The sequence below is a fragment of the Podarcis melisellensis genome, assembly GCF_964234715.1.
Source record: "Podarcis melisellensis genome assembly, chromosome: 2".
NCBI lineage: Eukaryota > Metazoa > Chordata > Lepidosauria > Squamata > Lacertidae > Podarcis > Podarcis melisellensis.
The window spans coordinates 116,472,984-116,494,132 of NC_138529.1; the positions used below are offsets into that span (position 1 = coordinate 116,472,984).

The following is a 21,149-nucleotide window of genomic DNA, read 5'->3' on the forward strand; positions in this document are numbered from 1 at the left end:
AGTCATTTCCGCCAGTTCCATATAGTCCATCAGTTGCATCTGCCATTCTTCCAGTGTGCATTCAACATTCCCATCCAGAGAATGGGTTTAATGTTAGCAGGATAGCAGGGGAGGGCAAGCTGCGGCCTTCCAGATGTTACAGCCCCCATCTCATGAGCGATCAAGGTGCTATTGCCTTATAAATGCGTAGGGCGGGTGGGGCCTCTCCTAAAGCCCTTATTTATTCCCTGCACCGTTTTGTGTCAGAGGGGCGCTGCAGGGTTAAACCGAGCGAGCTCCTCCGGTTGCCTAGAAAGCCTGAGAAAGAGCAACCCCCCCGTTTTGTGCAGCTGGCGAGGCATGAAAGCGGCTTCCTGGTGGGGGCGGGGGAGGAAATGGCCTCATTGAATCCTTGCAAACAGCAGCGATAATCGATAATCTCGCAGCGGCTGCATGTGCAGCAGAAGGAAGCCGAGCCCCATAGGAAGGGGGCCAGATCCCCGCAGAGGTGAGCTCTCAAGTGGGTTGCATGCAGCTTCCATTTCCAGTGGTACCTCGGGTTGCAGACGCTCCAGGTTACAGACTCCGCTAACCCAGAAATAGTACCTCGGGTTAAGAACTTTGCTTCAGGATGAGAACAGAAATCACGCGGCGGAGGCAGCAGGAGGCCCCATTAGCTAAAGTGGTGCTTCAGGTTAAGAACAGTTTCAGGTTAAGAATGGACCTCCGGAACGTATTAAGTACTTAACCCGAGGTGCCACTGTATTATGATGGAGGGGTAGCGGGGGCAGAGTTGTATTCATTGCAATTGCAAAAAGAGAGAGGAAGGAATTTAATGAATGCTGGTAGGCGCAAGGGAGGTTAAGAACAGCTGGTGTCAGCCAGCAGAGAGGTCCCCTCCCTCTTTCCACCCAGGCCAGAGCAAAATGCTCACACAAAACCCTTCCCATGTCAGTGAATCCGTAACTTATATACTGTGTGTGTGTGTGTGTGTGTGTGTGTGTGTGTGTGTGTGTATATATATATGTATATGTATATGTGCGTGTGTGTATATATATATATGTGTGTGTGTACACACACAAACACACACAGAGTGGTACCTCGGGTTACATATGCTTCAGGTTACATACGCTTCAGGTTACAGACTCCATTAACCCAGAAATAGTGCTTCAGGTTAAGAACTTTGCTTCAGGATAAGAACAGAAGACGGAAGACCACATTAGCTAAAGTACTTCAGGTTAAGAACAGTTTCAGTTTAAGAACAGGCCTCTGGAACGAATTAAGTACTTAACCCGAGGTACCACTGTGTGTGTTTGTGTGTGTGTGTGTGTGTGTGTGTGTGTATATTTAACTGCAGTTGTGTTGAGGTTCATCGTGAACTGCAAAAGAATATGCTGTATAAGGATCCTGCGCATAGCTGTCAACGTTTTCCTTTTTTAAAGGGAAATTCCCTTATTCCGAATAGGATTCCTCGCAAGAAAAGGGAAAAGTTGACAGCTATGATCCTGCGCCAAATCCGGCTTTTATTGGGTGTATTATTTCAAAGTGTGTGTGAGCACTTCATACCCTCCAACATTTCTGCGATGAAAATAGGGACGTCCTAAGGAAAAGCGGGATATTCCGGGATCAAATCAGCAAGCGGGGCAGCTTCAGTAAATCCAGGAACGTCTCTGGAAAAGAGGGACAGTTGGAACTTCCCCTGCAAAACTAAAACGCCAACAAAAACCAGACCCATATACTTGTTCCCAGGCCGTCCTTCTAGGTCGTGGGTTCTCCCAAGTTCAGTGTCAGTCTGGTTTGTCTCTTCCATTAAGCAGACAGTTTTCTGCCCTGAGAGTCACTAGCCCATGATTCTTTCCTGCCCTGTTCTCTATGGAGACTAAGGTAATTTCATTGCCAGGACTATAGTTAACTTGGATGCTAAACATAGGCGTAGGCAAGAAAGCAGTCCCCCCCCCCTCAAGTAAGTAAATAAAAATACTTGAAATATAATTTGTGGAAAGATTTGGACAGGTTTTCCTGAGCACTTGAGGTCGAAAGAAAGTAATTTTTAAAAAAAAGTTGTCCAGACACTTCATTCCGAATCTGATAGTCGGAGCCAGACAGGTAGAGAATGGTGACAGGTGGGTGTCCTGTCCACCCCCCAACATAAATTCTGGCTATGCCCATGATGCCAAACAGAAGCTGTGTGTTTATTTTGAGACAGGGTGAAATGTTCTAAGCGACGGGGGTGTTCGTTTTATTGATTCCAGTCATGGTAGGTATGCCAGTCTCCTGTAGCAAAAGACAGACAGACAGACAGACTGATGAAACCTTAATGACTGCACACATTTATTGTGGTTTAAGTTTTTGTCTGCTACTACAGTCCCCTTGGGACGCGGGTGGCACTGTGGTCTAAACCACAGAGCCTAGGGCTTGCTGATCAGAAGGTCGGCGGTTCGAATCCCTGCGACGGGCTGAGCTCCCGTTGTTCGGTCCCTGCTCCTGCCAACCTAGCAGTTAGAAAGCATGTCAAAGTTCAAGTACGCACCGACCCCTCTCGCTCTCCAGGCTTCAGCGAAAGCAGCGCAAAGCCTCCGGAGCACGGAGGGAGCGCTCCCTCTGTGCTTTGGAGGCTTCGCGTTGCTATCGCTGAAGCCAAGGAGCCTGCATTCGCCCCATAGGACGCACACACATTTCCCCTTCATTTTTGGAGGGGGAAAAGTGCGTCCTATAGAGTGAAAAATACGGTAGATAAATACGTACTGCTCCGGCGCGAAGGTAAATGGCGTTTCCGTGTGCTGCTCTGATTCGCCAGAAGTGGCTTAGTCATGCAGGCCACATGACCCGGAAGCTGTACGCCGGCTCCCTGGGCCAATAAAGCGAGATGAGCGCCACAACCCCAGAGTCGGCCACGACTGGACCTAATGGTCAGAGATCAATCACCTTGGCGTACGACCAGTTGGTGCCGCGGCGACTCATCTTCGGGAAATGTGGTATTGGCACGGCAGAGACAGCTCCTGCCAACAGGGAAGAGGGAGAGGGTGAACCTCTGCTCTTTTTTTTTAGTTCAACTAAGGCAGAGGGGAGACACGGGTAGCTCTGTGGGTTAAACCACATAGCCTAGGGCTTGCCGATCAGAAGGTCGGTGGTTCAAATCCCCGCAATGGGGTGAGCTCCCATTGCTCGGTCCCTGCTCCTGCCAACCTAGCAGTTCGAAAGCACGTCAAAGTGCAAGTAGATAAATAGGCACCGCTCCAGCAGGAAGGTAAATGGCGTTTCTGTGCGCTGCTCTGGTTCGCCAGAAGCAGCTTAGTCATGCTAGCCACATGACCCGGAAGCTGTACGCCTGCTCCCTCGGCCAATAAAGCGAGATGAGTGCCGCAACCCCAGACTCGGCCACGACTGGACCTAATGGTTAGGGGTCCCTTTACCTTTACCTTTACGGTCCCCTTCATCAGATGCATTAAGTGTTATGAATGACAGGTGCCATGGAGTCTTTATCTGTTTGTGTGTGTGTGTGTCTATATATCCATGGATGGCCTTATCCTCCACAAAATTATCTAATCCTCTTTTAAAGCCATGCTGAGTTGCCTCTTATGGGTCCCTCTTAGCACAATGAGTGTATGTATGCACATTTCATATAACTTATGCCAACGTCAGAATTCAAGTGTTTTGCAGTGGGAAATTTGAGTTGCTTGGATGCAGAATGTTAATATTTTTCATAGAATTGTAGGGACCCTGAGGGTCATCTAGTCTAACCCCCTGCAATGCAGGAATATGCAGCTGTCCCATATGGGTATCGAACCTGCAGCCTTGGTGTTATCAGGACTACGTTCTACCCATCTGAACTATCCAGGCTATTAATGGCACATACGTAAGAGTAGGGATGAAGAGAAATTAAATCCAATTTCTTTCGGTATCTCGCTTTCTAATATTTAGTTCTGTTCTCCACACTTCCACATCAGTTTGCAATTTATATTTTCAAGTCCTGGTGAAAATCAATTCACATTTTACTGCTAGTTACTCCTCTAATATGCAGTTTTGTTTGCAGTTTCTCCTAATACAATTCTGTTTTGTTTTCACTAATATATACATTTCAATGCACACTCTATCCATTTTTGTTCACATTACATGGCTGGAGGACTGCATTGCAAAAATTGGAGAAGCGCAAATTTCAAAGGATGGCTGTTCCATTTTGCGAGTTTTTTTTTCCAGAAAATGCCATTTGCGTAAGATTGTATTTAAATGCAAACCGAATCAAATTTCTCCACCAACCCCACTGAAGAGCCTTGGCCGCATTGCTTACAGGAAGACAGTTCAAAAGAATAAACTTCCTGCGTTTCATGGACTGGTTAAGATATTACAAAATCCAGGAAACAGGACAGGACACTGAACCCGGTGTCGTTAATTTGTCTCAGCCACAAGAAAGTATGTGTGTGTTTGTGTGTTTAGTTTTAAAAGCATCAAGCTTCACACAAGTTCTTTTTGGCTCCCTTTTAGGATTTGGTTAATCACGAAAATAATGCACACATTATTGTGATTGACAAAACAGAGCATTTTTAATTTACATGGCAAAAAGTTTCACATTTCTCCTTCGGCAGCTGCCCTGCTCAAAATAATAATATTCTGTTTCCATCATTCCATCACGTGGTTACAGAGCTTTGAGCAGAAACTGGCCTTCTGAACAAAAGTAAAATGTGCATATAAGGCCCTAAAAATGAAATAAATTTCCCACCCCAGACATAGAATATCAGTTTAACAGGTTAATTTTTGGGTGTGTTTTTTTTTCCCCCCTCTCTCTCTCTCTACATCCTCCTGTTTTCTGTATGTCTTCACTGCAGGAGCAAAACCTTGTGTGTGATGCTGACATCTGTATGTCTAAACGCCGTAAATAATTTGTAGCACGATCAGGAAAAGAAAAAAAAAAGGACCCTGGGAGATCAGTTTGAGGAACCGCCGCCGTTTGACCAATGCTCGCAGCAAGAGAGGGAGGTCTGTGAGCAACACCCGGTGCAGGCCGACGTTGGCACAAAGCTGGAAAGGACAAAATGGCTGCCAAGCGGGCAGCGGCGGCCAACCTCCAGATGGCAGGAGACCAAGTGCTGCAGATAAAAATGGAAGAGGAGGATGAGGAAGAGGAAGATGGACCGGCGAAAGGGCCTTGCGTCATCCGGGCCGGGAGCCTGAGGGACATTTTGGGATGGCCAGGGCCGGAGCAGGTCAAGCGGGAGCTGGACGAAGAGGTGCCTCAGGGCTGGGAAGCCCACGGCCAGGAGCACCTGAGACTCATCCAGTCGCCTCATTCGGGATGGGGGCCCCCTCAGCAGCCGGAGGAGCTCATCCTGAGGCAACGAGGAGCAAGGAGGCGGGAGCAGCAGGTAAAAAGCAGGGAGCCGGGGATCAAAACAAGGTGCTTGCCCACCTGTGAGCAGGTCGGCTGCTTCTGCTGATTTACAGAGCCCTGACCGACCTGGACCAGAAATGCCTTAAGGACCACCGAACTCCTTAAGACTTATTGTGGTCGCTCATTTCCCCTGAGGTTTGGTTGCCTTTTACTATGTAGTATGACAGGCTGTGGCCTGTGGAACTCCCTGCTGGTAGATGCATAGCTGTCAACTTTCCCCTTTTCTTGCGAGGAATCCTATTCGGAATAAGGGAATTTCCCTTAAAAGAAGGGAAACGTTGACAGCTATGGGTAGATGCACAGCAGGAATCGTTCCTGCTTTTAGATGTTGCCTGTGTCATTCAGACAAGCCTTTGCAATGTCATTTTTTAAATAATTATTTTTATTAGTTTTCAGTTATAATCCAATAATAGCCTCATTATAACAGTACCAAATTATAAGTCGTACCTTGGTTTTCAAACAGCTTAATTCTGGAACGTTTTGGTTCCTGAACGCCGCAAACCCAGAAGTGACTGTTCCGGTTTGTGAACTATTTTTGGAAGCCGAACGTCCGACGGGGCTTCCACGGCTTCTGATTTTCTGCAGGAGCTTCCAGCAGCCAATCAGAAGCCGTGCTTTGGCTTCTGAACGTTTTGGAAGTTGAACGGACTTCCGGAACAGATTCCGTTTGACTTCCAAGGTATGACTGTACTAATACCAATTGTTCAAATACCAAATTATATAATTTAGGTCCCACCCCCCCCCACCCCGCTAGAATTGCTAGAATGCTAAAATTGATGGTTTGATGATTTCCTTCATTTCTGCGTTCCAAAATCTTACTAATTTCAATTACATTTCAGTCAAAATAATAATCCCTTATACAACAACTGCAATATTAATAACGTGTTGACACATTAAATTATTTATAGAACTACAATTGAGGCACTCAAACTATATCCTTGTTCCTCCTGCGTGTGGCAATTATTCTGCCTGTGGTGTTTCTTCCTGTCCTTGCAAGATGTTATGTCTATCTTTTCCCAGTTGTTGCTGTTCTCCATCATACCTTGGGCAGAGCTGATATCCCATGGTTGTTTCAGAGATTTCTCCATAGGGTTTTGCAGTGTCAATTTCTTTTTGCTAACCAGCATTCATAGATGTTTTTACTGTTGTATTTATTGAATTTCTTAAATTTAACATACAGCGGTATCTCGGAAGTCAAACAGAATCTGTTCTGGAAGTCCATTTGACTTCCAAAACATTTGGAAACCAAAGCACAGCTTCTGATTGGCTGCAGGAAGTTCCTGCAGCCTATTGGAAGCCCCGACGGATGTTCTGGTTCCAAAGAACATTTGCAAACCAGAACACTCACTTCTGGGTTTGCAGCGTTCGGGAGCCAAAACGTCTGAGTTACCAAGGTGTTCAGGATCCAAGGTACAACTGTAGTGAAAAACGTGGAATATAAATATTTCAAAAAACGAATTAAAGAATAACAAGGAGGAGGGTTGATGTGTACTGTGGAGTAGATCTGTCCTGGGGACCAACGTTCCAGTGATGGAGAGGGGTCCCTCCACGTGTGGCCCTCAGGCCTGGGGTTCCTCACCCACTACAGTAAATAAATGAACACGTAGCATGTGTGAACCAACAGCCCTCTGCCTTTGTTCCCAGGTGCCGGTCCTTTTTGACGAGATGAACGTCCATTCCCCGGAGGCCGACCACACCTTGCTGGACAGACGGCGGTATCTCCGCAGGGAGGCCAAGCAGAGGCTGGAGAGGGAAGCCAGCTCACTCGGTAAGGGCTCATTCTGCCCCCGAGACACCAGCCAGGGGCATGTGTGTATTATGTGTGCTGAATTTTGCGTCCTGAAAACCCCTGTCGGTCACTACCATTACTTCTTTGCCTGATTGCAGCTCTTGGGGGGGGGTGCCACATCTTCTCAGGGCAGGGAAACAGGACCACCGGCAGGCGAGGGAGCAGTTTTTGCATGTTTGCAGGGGGCGGGTGGAGAACTGTGTGCAGCTTTGTATTTGCAATACATGTGCAAATTTCTGAGCTGAAGAAAACACAGAGCGCTGCCTTGTACCGGATCAGACCAGGGATTTACCTAGCTCAGAAATGCATCTACAGTGGTACCTCAGGTTACATACGCTTCAGGTTACATATGCTTCAGTTTACAGACTCCGCTAACCCAGAAATAGTACCTCAGGTTAAGAACTTTGCTTCAGGATAAGAACAGAAATCGTGCTCCGGCGGCAGCAGGAGGCCCCATTAGCTAAAGTGATGCTTCAGGTTAAGAATAGTTTCAGGTTAAGAACGGACCTCCGGAACAAATTACAGTGGTACCTCGGGTTAAGAACTTAATTCGTTCCAGAGGTCTGTTCTTAAACTGAAACTGTTCTTAACCTGAGGTACCACTTTAGCTAATGGGGCCTCCCGCTGCCGCCAGAGCACAATTTCTGATCTCATCCTGAAGCAAAGTTCTTAACCTGAGGTAATATTTCTGGGTTAGCGGAATCTGTAACCTGAAGCGTATGTAACCTGAGGTACCACTGTACACACCAGGCGCGGGGAGCCATTGTTGATCTGAGGACCGCTTTCCCTCATGAGCTGCCCTCCGAGGGCCACATGACCGGGGGAGGGGCAGAGGCAAAAGTGGGAGAAGAAACAGGTGTAACTCTTAACCTTTGTAATGTAGACTTACATTCCAGCAAGGAACACCACCCTAAAAAAGAAGTCCCTCTCTCTACACACACCGTTCTCTCCATCCGGTCAAGCAAAAAGGAGTGATCTCGCTCCGAGGCGACATTTGATCATGCAGAATGACTCCTAAGAGGGCACAGTGTAAGATCACTGAGGGGGCATGGTCTGGGAAGAAGGGGTGTGGCTTAGGGAGGCTCCTGGGGGCCAGGTCAATATGTCTGCAGGGCCACTTTTGGACTCCGGGCTTGAGCCTCTGCAACATTGCCTTAGATCAAGGCGGTCCAACATGTGGCCCTTGAGGTCTCATTTGGCGGCCCTCGGCAACATTTGAAGCCCTCAAGATACCTTGCCAAAGGCGGGGAAGCGAAGCACTGGGCTTGGGAAGGAGGTGTGAGGGCTCTGACAGGGTCCTAGAGTCCTCTTGTCTCTTTCCCGAAGCCTAGCCAGCGCTTTCTCAGTTTATCCAGCTTTGTGAAGGCAGCACGAGGGCTGTGGTGGGGGGCTCAGATTTTGGCCTCGGCTCCCTGCCACCATGAGCGACAAGGTAGTTCCATGTCAAGGTACTCTTGCAGCCCGCTTGGTATAGAAGGTTGGACCTCCCTCTGCCTTAAAGGTAAAGGGACCCCTGACCATTAGGTCCAGTCATGGACAACTCTGGGGTTGCGGCGCTCATCTCGCTTTACTGGCCAAGGGAGCCGGCGTACAGCTTCTGGGTCATGTGGCCAGCATGACTAAGCCGCTTGTGGCTAACCAGAGCAGCGCATGGAAACGCCGTTTACCTTCCCGCCGGAGTGGTACCTATTTATCTACTTGCACTTTGACGTGCTTTCGAACTGCTAGGTTGGCAGGTGCAGGGACCGAGCAACGGGAGCTCACCCCATTGCGGGGATTTGAACCACCGACCTTCTGATTGGCAAGCCCTAGGCTCTGTGGTTTAACCCACACCGCCACCCACATCCCCCCTCTGCCTTAGTTGAACTAAAAAAAAAAGAGCAGAGGTTCACCCTCTCCCACTTCCCTGTTGGCAGGAGCTGGTTCTGCCGTGCCAATGCCACATTTCCCGAAGATGAGTCGCCGTGGCACCAACTGGTCGTACGCCGAGGTGATTGATCTCCTGGATATCTGGGGTGAGCAGAGGATCCAGCAGGTCCTTCAGAGCAGCCACCGGAACATGGACACCTTCCAGGTCATTGCCAACGAGATGGCCAAGAGGGGCCACGAGCGGACAGCCCAGGAGTGCCGCACCAAGACCAAGACGATGCGCCGGGACTACAAGAAGGTCAAAGAGAACAACTGCTCTGGGACAGGGCGCCTCACCTGCCCCTTTTACGACCAGCTGGAGCAGATTCTGGATTCCGGAGCGCCACAACCCGCGGGGCAGGCCCAGAGTTACGGACACCAGGAGGAGTCGGGGGGAGATGATGGTCCCCCGTGTGGCCTGGAGGAGGCGGGCCCCCGTGAGTCTGAGGACTACCATGAGCCCCAGGACTTCTTCGACCCCTCTGCCCAGTTCTCCATCGAACTCGTCGATTCGGTGGACTCCACCACCGTGGTGTGCAAAACGGAGGACGACTCTGAGGAGCCGATAAGCACCCCTCGGCCGGCTGCGGGTAAGCGCCCCCATTTTTTGTGGTTATTTATGAAGACGAGAGGTCAGGTTTCACTTCCCTTCTGTCCCCTTCTCCCTCCCTCTCTCTGCACAAAAAGGAATAATTGGTTGCGCAATGTGGTGACACAATAGAAGTGTGTGGAGAAAGTGTGGATAGAGAGAGGTTTCCCCCCCTCTCTCGTCACACTGGAACCCAGAGGGAGACATCCAGCGAAGCAGAATGCTTGGGGTGCTCAGGAGAGACAGAAGAAAGTCCTTCTTTAAATAACAATGATAATAATATATTATTTATACCCCACCCATCTGGCTGCGTTTCCCCAGCCACTCTGGGCGGCTCCCAACAGAATATTTAAAACACAACAAAACATCAAACATTAAAAACTTCCCTAAACGGGGCTGCCTTCAGATGCCTTCTAGAAGTCAGATAGCTTTTTATTTCCTTGACATCTGATGGGAGGGCATTCTGCAGGGTGGCTTCCACTACCAAGAAAGCCCTCTGCCTGGTTCCCTGTAACCTCACTTGCCAGAAGGCCCTTGGAGCTGGACCTCAGTGTCCGGGCTGAGCAATGGGGGTGGAGACACTCCTTCAGGTATACTGGGCTGAGGCTGTTTAGGGGTTTAAAGGTCAGCACCAACACTTTGAATTGTGCTCGGAAATGTATTGGGAGCCAATGTAGGTCTTTCAGGACCGGTGTTATATGGTCTCGGCGGCTGCCCCCAGTTACTAGTCTAGCTACTACATTCTGGATTAGTTGTAGTTTTCAGGTCACCTTCAAAGGTCGCCCCACATAGAGTGCGTTGCAGTAGTCCAAGCGGGAGATAACCAGAGCATGCACCACTCTGGTGAGACAGTGCGCATGCAGGAAGGGTCTCAGTCTGCGTACCAGATGGAGCTGGTAGACAGCTGCCCTGGACACAGAATTGACCTGCGCCTCCATGGACCGCTGTGAGTCCAAAATGACTCCCAGGCTGCTCACCTGGTCCTTCAGGGGCACAGTTTCCCCGTCCAGGACCAGGGAGTCTCCCACACCTGTCTGCCCCCTGTCCCCTAAAAATAGTACCCTTGTCGTGTCAGGATTCAACCTCAATCTGTTAGCCCCCATCCATCCTCCATCTGCCTCCAGACACTCACACAGGACATTCACGGCCTTCACTGGTTCTGATTTAAAAGCGAGTTAGAGCTGGGTATCATCCCACTTTACAGTTAAACTATAATATTTGCTCCCACAAGAGGCAGCAATGGCCGCCATCTTGGATGGCTTTAAGAGACAAACTCACGAAGGAGAATAAGGCTGGCTGCTACCCCTGATGGTTGTGTTCTGCCACCACTGTCGGAGGCAATGCGTCTCCGAATATCAGTTGCCAGAAACCGCAGAAGGGGAGAGAGCACTGCTGCAAACAGGTACTTCTTCTGGACTCCCCAACTTGTCAGCCATGTTAAGAGAAGGATGCTGGACTGCGTGGGCCATTGACTCTTCTTATATCTTTTTTTTTTTTTAATATTTTTTATTAAGGATTTTCTTGTTTTACAGAAGTGTAGTGCCTCGTATTTTTTTCTTCTTCTTCTTCCACGTAGCGTTTTTACAAATCTGTTTCATTTGTTGAGGCATTAGGGGGAGAAGAAAAAAGAAAGAAAAAAGAAAGGGGGTGGAGAGAGGGAAGATGGATGGGGGTGGGGTCGGGTGGCGGTGTTTCTATTATGTTTCATGCATGTAGAGTTTGGTGTCAGCGTTGCCTGTGTTGTTCACTTGTGTTCCTTTGGTGGTGAGAGGTTGGGGTTGGCCTAGGGTGTGATTGTTTGCTTGTGGTTGGCTGTGGTGATCTTTGTTTTCGTGTGTGAGTGAGGTGGGTGGGTGTTTTGGATCAGGTTAGCCATATTGATTTGTATGCTGTTGGTGGATTATTGTCATTGTCCTGTTGGGCTGTGTATGTGATAAAGGGGAGCCATACCGGGGTGAAGGCGTCTTCTTCTGTTTGTCCCCGTGTCAGTTTCAGTTTATTAGTTAATTTTTCTAGTAGGGCTGTTTCCCATACTATTTGGAACCATTGGTCCATGCTTACTCCTGACAGGTCTCTCCAGTGTCTGGTTATGGTGTTTCTGGCTGCTGAGAGCAGGTGGGTTATGAGTTCTTTGTGGTGTAAATGGGCATTGTTGTCTTGGAAGATGTTTAGTAGGGCCAATTCTGGGGTGATGTCTATTACTTGCTTAGTTATTTTACATATTTCTTGTATGGCTGTTGTCCAGAATAGTTGAATTTTGGGACACTCCCACCACATGTGAAGGTATGTGCCTGTGGAGGTGCACCCTCTCCAGCATTTTGGTGAGGTTCCTGGGTGTATTAGCGCTAGTTTCCTTGGTGTTAGGTACCACCTGTAGGTGAGTTTCAGTGTGAGTTCTTTTCTTTTCGTTGATATGGATTTAAAGGGGGGTTTAGACCACATTCTGGTCCATTGAGTGGGGTTAATCTCATAGCCTATGTCATTCTCCCATTGTTTTTTGATTGCGTCTAGGGGATTTGCGGGATTTTGGAGTAGTATTTTGTATATTGCGGATACCGTCCCTTTACCGTTTCCCTTTGTTGTTAGGAGGAGGTTTTCGAAGGTTATCAGGGGCCTAGTTGCTGCTGATTTTACTGTTGGGTTGTTTAAGAGGGCATGTAGTTGGTGTTGTGTTAACCAGGTCATTTGGGTGTCTTCTAGTTTGTCTTGTATTTCTTGTGTTGACAAGGGTTTGTTATTTTTATAAAAGTCTATTAGGCGATATAAGCCTTTGGTTCGCCAGGCTTTTGTCTGGAGGTTTTGTGCTGCATGGTAGAATAATGGGTGGTGCGCCAGGGGGATTAGTGGGGATGGGCTTGGGGATAGTTTGCCTATTTGTGTTTTCCATGCTTTGAGCATGGTCTGTGTGTACCTGTTAAGCGTTGTGGGAATTTTCTTTAGTTTGTTTGGGAGGAGTGGGTATGTTGTGGTGCAGGTGTTTTCAATTGTGTCCCTCTCTAGGTGTACCCATTGTTTTGTCTCATCTTCTAGTATATATGGGATTATATGGCGTATTTGGTTGGCATTGTAATATGCTTCTATGTTGGGGATTCCCCATCCTCCTTCTGAGGTGGGGAGGTGCAGGTATTTGGAGCTTATTCTTGGTTTTTTATGTGAGAAGATGAAAGAGTGTAGTTTTCTCTGCCAACTGCGAAATTGGGTTGAGGGGATCCAGATTGGGAGGGTTTGGAATAGGTAGGTTAGTTTTGGGAGTGTGATCATTTTGATCATGGCTATTTTGTCTGAGAGAGTGAAATTCATGTTATTCCATCTCTTTAGGTCTTTGTTAATTTGTCGCCACAGGGGGTTGTAGTTGTGGAGGTACAATTTATTGAGGTTTCTGGTTATTTGTACCCCTAGGTATCTGAATTTGGTGTGGCAAAGTTTTATTTTGGTGACCTTCGTGAGTTCTTTTTGGGTGTGAGGAGGGGTGTTAAAGCACATAGCTTCTGACTTTGTAAAATTTACCTGTAGGCCCGACACCATTGCAAATGTGTTGAGTTCTCTGATTAGGGAGGTTGCTGTGCTTATGGGGTCTGGTGTTGTGACCATTAGGTCATCTGCAAAGAGCCCTAATTTATAGGTTCTGCCTTTTATTTCCACTCCCTTGATGTCTGTGGCTGCTCGGATGCGGATTGCTAAGGGTTCCAGAGCCAGGATAAATAAGAAGGGAGACAGTGGGCATCCTTGTTTCGTGCCTCTTTGGATAGCTATAGTATTAGAATCCATATTATTAGTTCTGCATTTTGCTGAGGCTTGGGAGTATATTTGTTTGAGGATTTGTAGGAAGTTGGGGCCAAATTTCATGTTAGTTAGTACTGCTAATATGTATTTCCACTCCAAGCAGTCAAAGGCTTTGAGGATGTCTAGGGACATAATTGTCAATGGGAGTTTGGTTGCCTTGCTGTGTTCGATCAGGTTCAGTAGTTTCCTGATGGGGTCTGTTATATTGCGGCCAGGGACAAAGCCAGTCTGGTCTGGGGCTATTAATTTGTGTAGGAAGGTTTTTAGGCGGTTGGCCAAGATTGATGTGAATATCTTGTAGTCTTGGTTTATTAATGAGATTGGGCGGTATGATTCTACTTTGAGGCTATCTTTTAGTGGTTTTGGGATGGAGACTATTTTGGAGTGGGTCCAGGTTTTGGGGATGGGGCCCCCTTTTGACTCTTCTTATATCTCTGGAGTCTTCTTTGTGGTTTCGTTCTGGCCTTCAGTTTTAGTTTTAGCTTATGAGCCAGTTTCCCAGTTTGCACTTTCCTCCTCCTGTGGGAAACCCAGTCTTGAGCTAATTTGAGAGGATGCACAATTTTCATGTCGATAAGCTCAGCAAATCCTCTAGCTCGTCCTCCTGCCGTTTGGCCCAGCGCTCCATGCATGACCTGGTTAGCCCAGCATTGCCATCATCTAAATCCTGCGTTTGGCATATTAAAATTAAATCCAGCCATTCTGCAGCTGCTTGTCTCAGGGAATTATCTCTCCCTCCCAGCGCTTGCTCACCGCTGTTTTAAGCCACCTAAGTTTAGCGGCTGTCATGGGCTGGCCGGACCCGGAGTAATGGTAGGCGGAACCAGCTGGGGAACCTACAGGGGAAGAAGGCTCAGAGCCCAGGGAGTGGTGAGGGGTCGGAGGGAGAAGACTGGGAGGAGGCAGTGTTGGAAGCCAAAGAGGTAACAGGGCTTAGTGAGCGGGGAGAGTCTGTGGCAGAGAGAAGTCTAGAATCAGGCAGAAGCTGAAGCAGGAGAGGAGGAAGACCAAGAGGCAGAGATGGGTCAGGTGTCTCCCCCTCCTGCTCCAAGAAGCTCCCCTCCAATTCCCAGAACCAGGAGAGGCATGAAAAGGGTGGAGGGAGAAGTAAGCTTCACGCAGGCGTAGTCTCAGATTGCTTCAGTAAAACCCTGGAGACAAGGGGAGGCAGGGACCTTCAATCTCTGCAATTGCTTCATGGGGCAATACCTGCCGGAGATGAGTTGCTGTGCTCATTAGGCCTGACACTCCTGTTTTTGCTAATAAATAGTTAACTCCAACTTGTTTGGTGTGATTTACTGCTGTCAGTGGCCTTTGCTAAGGCTATCAGCAGCCTCAGCATTGCCTCAAAGCGACTCACGCCGTTAAAAAAAAAATAACGAAAGCATTATAATCAGACATAAAAACGGCAATAAACAAGAGCTAAGATTGTCATCTGACAAAATGCTTAAAAGGACTAAATCCTACTCACACTGCTTAAAGGATGAGCGGAACAAAGGCCGCTCACATATCTGACAGGGGAAATAAGAATGCCTTTGCCTGGTGATTAAAAGCAGACAGCAGCGGTGCCAGGTGAGCTTCCGTGGGGAGAGCATTCCACAAACGAGGAGCCACTACTAAAAAGGCTGTTCCCATGTCAACACGTTCCACACGACCCTCAGTGGTGGGAGGACAAATAGAGCCTCTGATGGTGAACGCAAGGTCTGAGTTGGTTCGGGTGGAAAGAGGCGGTATATTGCGATGCAAAATTATATTTAATGCCCTTCCCTTTGTTTTTTAGAAGCTGATCATTTGCTCAACCCCTTGCCACCTGCCCCGCCCAGTCTCCCTGGCAGCCCAGCCACCACTGGCTCCACAGCAGGTAAGAGGGAATGCGGAATGAATTTCGTATGCTGAATGTTTCGTATGTTTAATGAATGAATTCAGAGTGCTGAATGAATTCTGCAGAACCTCAGGGAGTTGGATGGGACCTTAGAGGTCGCCTGGTCTTTTCCAGGAACTTGGCATGTTGACCACCTTAAAAATCCACACCCAGAGAATAGGTTTAATATTAGCAGGGTCAGGGAAGCTGTGGCCTTCCAGGTGCTGCTGGACTACAACTCCCATCATCCCCGGCCTCTGAGGGTGATGTGAATTAGAGCAACATCTGGAAGGGCCACAGACTCCCCATCCCAGCTCCTTCAAGTGATGCTCATAAGCTTGACCGTCCCCTTCCCAGAATCCCTTGCAGCCTTTCAAAATGCCCTCACTCTGCTTTTGTGTTTCTCACCCTCCCCGCTTCCCAAATTGCTCCCAGACGTGCACCCGACCCCTTGCCACAGCCCCTTGCCTGGGCCAACGGGCCTCTCGGCCGCTGAACGCCTTGCCAACATCCGGAACCGGCACAAGAAGACCAGGAACGATTTGGCTGCGGAGCTGGCGATGGCAGCGGACCTGCGGATGCAGGCGGCTACCGACAGAATCCTTTCCGCCCTCGACGGCTACGCCAAAGCAGACCTGGAGGACCGCGAGAAGGACAGGGTGGGCACGGAGCAGATCATTGCCATCATGCAACGGCAGACAGAACTTCTGGAGCTGCTCATATGGCAGCGGCAGTCCACTCCGGCGGCCATGTCCACTGCCCCCTCACGGCAAGCATGGCCGCCACGGACGGCCCAATCCAACCACCGGCCGGCAGGCCCTTCTTCCTCCCGCCTGGGCGTCCCCAGGCGGCCGTTGACACCCAGGGCCCGTACCAGGAGGCGGCCTCAGAACTACAGCCCTTGACTCTCACCTTTTGCAATCCCCTACAAGAGCTTGCGGTTTTCAGCTTGCCGTGTTTCATTCTTTAATTCGGTTAACCTCTCCACACACACCCCTGCTTTCCCATTAGGGTTAAAAAGAGAGCGCTATCAACAGACCGAAGGCTTCGCCATAACAGCTGTTTGTTCTGCCATTGCCGAAAGCTAACGAAAACCCTATTTTAAAAATAAAGTATTTTCTTTCTTTTTAAATAAACGTTGAGCCCCGGCATCAAGTTAAAAAAGAAAGAAAGCAAAAAGTGAACCAGTTGGCTGCTGTTTCTGGTGGGGAAATCCTTGGGTTTGTTTTTTTCCAGAACTCGAACTTCATTGACGTTCCTTGGCAACCAGATTGGGCCGAGCCAGATTTATAGGCCTGAAGCCATGTAGTAGAAAAAGTGGCTTCAAGAATGGGAAGAGCTGAAGTCTGTCCACATGCACATTTGGGGTTAAGGGGCACTGGTTTATTTACAGCAGGGATTGGGAACTTCCGGCCCTATTGGCTAAATCTGGGCCCAGAAGTTCATTCCTCATAAACAATGGCCACCTGCCCCACACCTGACATTGTATGTGGGGCAGCTGCCACCATTACTTGGGAGTGTAAAATGAACTCCGAGGGGCTTTCATTGAAGGATTAAATTTATGTCCCTCTGTTCATCTATATATTTTCCTCTCAACAACCCTGCCGGGTAGGCCAGGCTGAGAGAGAGCGACCGGCCCAAGGACTCCCAGTGAGCCTCATGGCTGAATAGGGGTTTGAACCCTGGCCTCACAGGTCCTGGCTAAACCCTCTGACTTCTGGACCAGTGTTTCTCAAACAGTAGGCCTCAGGCCCACAGCCTTCCACGTGCCTCCTCAGCCCACGGCCATTTAGTTTGACAATGCCAGCACCTGCAACTCCTTGCATACTGAGCAGAGGAGAGCAGGGAAAGAAGCGGAGGAATTTTCTGTGGAAAAATAACACGCTGGGGAAATTTATGCCCCGGTATCCAGTCTCTGCTTGGAGAGATGGCATGAACAGAGACAGTGGAATGGGCAGAGGGCCACAAGGGACATTGGCGGCCACCAACTTGGCTGGCTTTAAAAGGTGGCTAAACGAAACCATGGCTACTGGCCACAAAGGCTATGCTCTGCCTCAACAGTTAAGAGGCAACATACACTACTGAATATCAGTTGCTGGAAAGTGCTGATGCACTCAGGTCCCGCTTAATAATAAACAAACAACTATCTGATTTTTAGAAGACACCTGAAGGCAGCCCTGTTTAAGGAAGTTTTTAATGTTTGATGTTTTATCGCTTTTTATTAATAATATTCTGCTGGGAGCCACCCAGAGTGGCTAGGGAAACCCAGCCAGATGGGCAGGGTATAAATTATTATTATTATTATTATTATTATTATTATTATTATTAGACTTCCACTGGGGAATCTGGACTTGATGGGTCCCTGGCCTGATCCACTTCGTATGTTCTTAAAATGTAGATGCAATAATGTGGGAGGGTCGGGAACAAACTGATAAAGGATGATGTGTGGACAGTCCAGTATAAATCCATGCCAACTGCACTCTTATTGGCAGGCTGCAGAACGCACGTTGAATGTGTCAGGTTGCAGAATGCCCCTGTGATAAAAGAGCAGTCTGTGTGGAATCGAGGTTTCTCACAATGCTCAGCTGAAATTTCCTCGCTGGTAAGATCTAACCCTGTGTCTGGGGGCCTCAGAGATCAACCATGCCCTCTTCTGTCTTAGTTTTTATTGCCTTACAAGTCACCAACAGCTGAGCACCAACATGCCATACATAGTCCTTTATATCTTTAGTTTCCCCCCCTCCAACCCACCCCTAAGATCCCCAAATCCTACAATATCGCCCATTGGGAATATCGGGGTGGTGGTACAAGGAAAAGGGAATTCTATTTGGGCGAATGCGGATTCGAATTCTTGAGAGCAAATATAAACCAGAGGCAGAAAATCACAGGTTCAAAATCTTCCAGGGAGGCAGGAGAAGAACACCCACTGAAACTTCTCAGAGAGCGGCTGCCAGTCAGTGTAGACAGTCTTGAGCTAAGTAGACCAATGGTCTGGCCTGGGATGCGGCCGCTTCCTCTATCCTAATGAAGGTGAACGTCGGGAGATTCAGGAGAGACAAAAAGAGGTACTTGATCCCACAGCACAGAGTTCAGCTATGACATCTGCTCCCATAGGAGGCCAGATTTGGACGGCTTTAAAATGGGGCGAGACAAATTCATGGAGGACATGTCTAGAGGCTGTCTCTGAACGGCAGCCGCTGGAATGAGTGCTGCTGAAAGTAGGGCGTTTACTTGACTGAGACCCCTTGTCCGTCGGATTTCCTGTGGTACCTCGGTTTTCGAACATAATCCGTTTTGGAAGACAGTTTGAGTTCTGAAACGTTTAAAAACCGAAAACTCAATAGCCGACAGCTAGGCCTCAGGATGGGACGTCAGATAGGGACGTGTGTGGCGCTGTGGGTTAAACCACAGAGCCTAGGACTTGCCGGTCAGAAGATTGGTGGTTCGAATCTCTGCAACGGGGTGAGCTCCCATTGCTCGGTGCCTGCTCCTGCCAACCTAGCAGTTCAAAAGCATGTCAAAGTGCAAGTAGATAAATAGGTACCGCTCTGGCGGGAAGGTAAACGGCTTTTCCGTGTGCTGCTCTGGTTCGCCAGAAGCGGCTTAGTCATGCTGGCCACATAACCTGGAAGCTGTACATCGGCTCCCTCGGCCAATAAAACGAGATGAGCGCCACAACCCCAGAGTCGGCCACGACTGGACCTAATGGTCAGGGGTCCCTTTATCTTTACCTTTTTAGGCCTCAGGATTTTGCACTTAGTGGAAGCTGCATGGCATGTTTGACTTCCAAAGCGTGTTCGAAAACCAAAGCATTTACTTCTGGCTTTACGGCGTTCGAAAACCAAAACGTTGGTCAACGGAGACGTTCAAAAACCGAGGCGCCGATGGATTTCCAGCGGGTCTCCCAGAGGACCCTATGCTTTCTCCCCCCCGGTGTGGGTCCTTGCGTGCGCCATCAGGTTTGAGCTGGAGCTGAAGCTCTTCCCGCAGTCCACGCACAGGTAGGGCTTCTCCCCTGTGTGGATCCTCTGGTGGCCAATGAGGTGCGACTTCTGGCTGAAGCTCTTCCCGCAGTCGGAGCACTTGAAGGGCCGCACGCCGGTGTGCGTCCTCTCGTGCGTGTTGAGGTTGGAGCTGACGCTGAAGCCTTTGCCGCAGTGCAGGCAGACGTAGGGCTTCTCGCCCGTGTGGGTCCTCTGGTGGCTGGTAAGGTGCTGCTTCTGGCTGAAGCTCTTCCCGCAGTCGGCGCACTTGTACGGCTTGTGCCCCGTGTGGATCCTCTCGTGCGCCACCAGGTCGGAGTTCATGCAGAAGCTCTTCCCGCACACCAAGCACTTGAAGAGCTTCTCCCCCGTGTGGATCCTCTGGTGCCGGTTGAGGTGCGACCTCCCGCTGAAGGTTTTCCCGCAGTCCAGGCACTTGTGGGCCTTCTCGCTGCAGTGCATCCTCTGGTGCCCGTGGAGGTGCGAGCTGCGGCTAAAGATCTTCCCGCACTCGCCGCACGTGAAAGGTTTCTCTCCCGCATGGGCCCGCCGACGGGCGGCGAGCTGCGAGCTCTGGCCAAAGCTCCTCTCGCAATCCAAGCACTGGTAGGGCTTCTCGCTCGCGTGCCGGGTCAGATCCGAGCGGGCGCCGAAGCTTTTCCCGCAGCGCAAGCACTCGAGGGGCTCGCCCCCGACGTGGCTCCGCAGGTGGCCGGCGAAGGAGTGGCTGCTGCGGAAGCTCTTCCCGCATTTGAAGCACTCGTACGGCTTCCCCCCGGCGTGGCTCCGCAAGTGCCAGGCAAAATGGGAGCTCGTGTCAAAGCTTTCCCCGCAGTGCAGGCAGAGATAGGACTTCTCTCCTGCGTGCGCCGTCCTCTCGTGGGCAACCAGCCCAGATCTCGGCGCAAAGGTTTTCGAGGACACCGCGCAACTCTGCGGTTTCTCTCCCGCGTGGGTCCTCGGGTGGCAAATGTGACCAAGGGTCTTCTCGCCCAGAACGCATGAACGTTCTTCTTCGGGCTGGAGGATATCCTCCTCTTCACTTCCGCCAAGATCCTCGTCACCTCCCCAAGGAGGAAGGGAGCTGCCTGGTCGTTTTCCAGAGTGGGTCTTCCGTTCTGAGTCGGGCTGATGAGAAGAAATGCCTCCATTCTCCTCGCACCAGGAGAGTCTTTCTCGGGACAAACCCTGCGTTTCCATTTGCTCAGGGGCCCCCAGACACGGCCTCTCTTCCTTCTCTTCTTCCTCATCGTCATGAGCCCAACCGAAACCAGCTGAAACACATAAAACAGGCAAACTAATAATAATAATAATAATAATAATAATAATAATAATAATAATAATAATATTTATACCCCGCCCATCTGGCTGGGTTTCCCCAGCCACTCTGTGCGGCTTTCAACAGAACACTAAAATACAATAACCTATTAAACATTAAAAGCTTCCCTAAACAGAGCTGCCTTCAGATGTCTTCTAAAAGTCTGGAAGTTGTTCTTCTCTTTGACATCTGGTGGGAGGGCGTTCCACAGGGTGGGTGCCACTACCGAGAAGGCCCTCTGCCTGGTTCCCTGTAACTTGGCTTCTCGCAGTGAGGGAAGCGCCAGAAGGCCCTCAGAGCTGGACCTCAGTGTCCGGGCAGAACGATGGGGGGTGGAGACGCTCCTTCAGGTATACAGGACTGAGGCTGTTATTATTATTATTATTATTATTATTATTATTATTATTATTATTATTATTATTAATTGGGTTTATATACAGATCTGTACCCGGAGGTCTCAGGGCGGTTCACAGAAAAGAAACTAACATATAAGATCAGAATAAAAATAACAACACAATAATGCCCCCCCCCCATGAAAAGAGCCGCATTTTAA

The 21,149-nt window shown here is 49.2% G+C and overlaps 2 protein-coding genes across 6 annotated transcripts in view; one reads left to right on the top strand and one right to left on the bottom strand.

Moving 5' to 3' along the window:
• The first annotated feature begins 326 nt into the window (after positions 1–326).
• On the top strand, positions 327–16,273 carry LOC309364753 (uncharacterized protein). 2 transcript variants are annotated; one of them, XM_081902617.1, is made up of 6 exons: positions 327–487; positions 4,803–5,339; positions 7,010–7,133; positions 9,071–9,652; positions 15,215–15,295; positions 15,731–16,273. In XM_081902617.1, exons 2-6 carry the CDS (start codon positions 5,010–5,012, stop codon positions 16,198–16,200), a joined length of 1,587 nt encoding a protein of 528 aa, XP_081758743.1. In that variant the 5' UTR covers positions 327–487; positions 4,803–5,009; the 3' UTR covers positions 16,201–16,273. The 2 variants fall into 2 exon arrangements, with proteins under 2 accessions (XP_081758743.1, XP_081758744.1); XM_081902618.1 differs by having other exon boundaries at positions 329–487; positions 9,074–9,652.
• Positions 3,104–21,149, bottom strand: part of LOC309364505 (uncharacterized protein) — a 28,244-nt gene continuing 10,198 nt past the window's right edge. For 3 of the 4 annotated variants that reach the window (XM_081901958.1, XM_081901957.1, XM_081901959.1), the window contains exon 5: positions 17,941–20,552. In XM_081901958.1, coding sequence (XP_081758084.1) covers positions 19,210–20,552 — 1,343 coding nt within the window. In that variant the 3' untranslated portion in view covers positions 17,941–19,209. Of the gene's footprint in view, positions 3,393–17,940; positions 20,553–21,149 lie in introns of those variants that run through there. The other variant, XR_014165851.1, reaches the window with a different exon arrangement.

Coding starts and splice junctions, on each gene's coding strand:
- LOC309364753 (XM_081902617.1), top strand. CDS start 5,010: ATGGCTGCCAAGCGGGCAGCGGCGGCCAACCTCCAGATGGCAGGAGAC. Junction 7,134..9,070: donor GAGGGAAGCCAGCTCACTCG/GTAAGGGCTCAT, acceptor CCCTGTTGGCAG/GAGCTGGTTCTGCCGTGCCA. Junction 9,653..15,214: donor CACCCCTCGGCCGGCTGCGG/GTAAGCGCCCCC, acceptor TTTGTTTTTTAG/AAGCTGATCATTTGCTCAAC.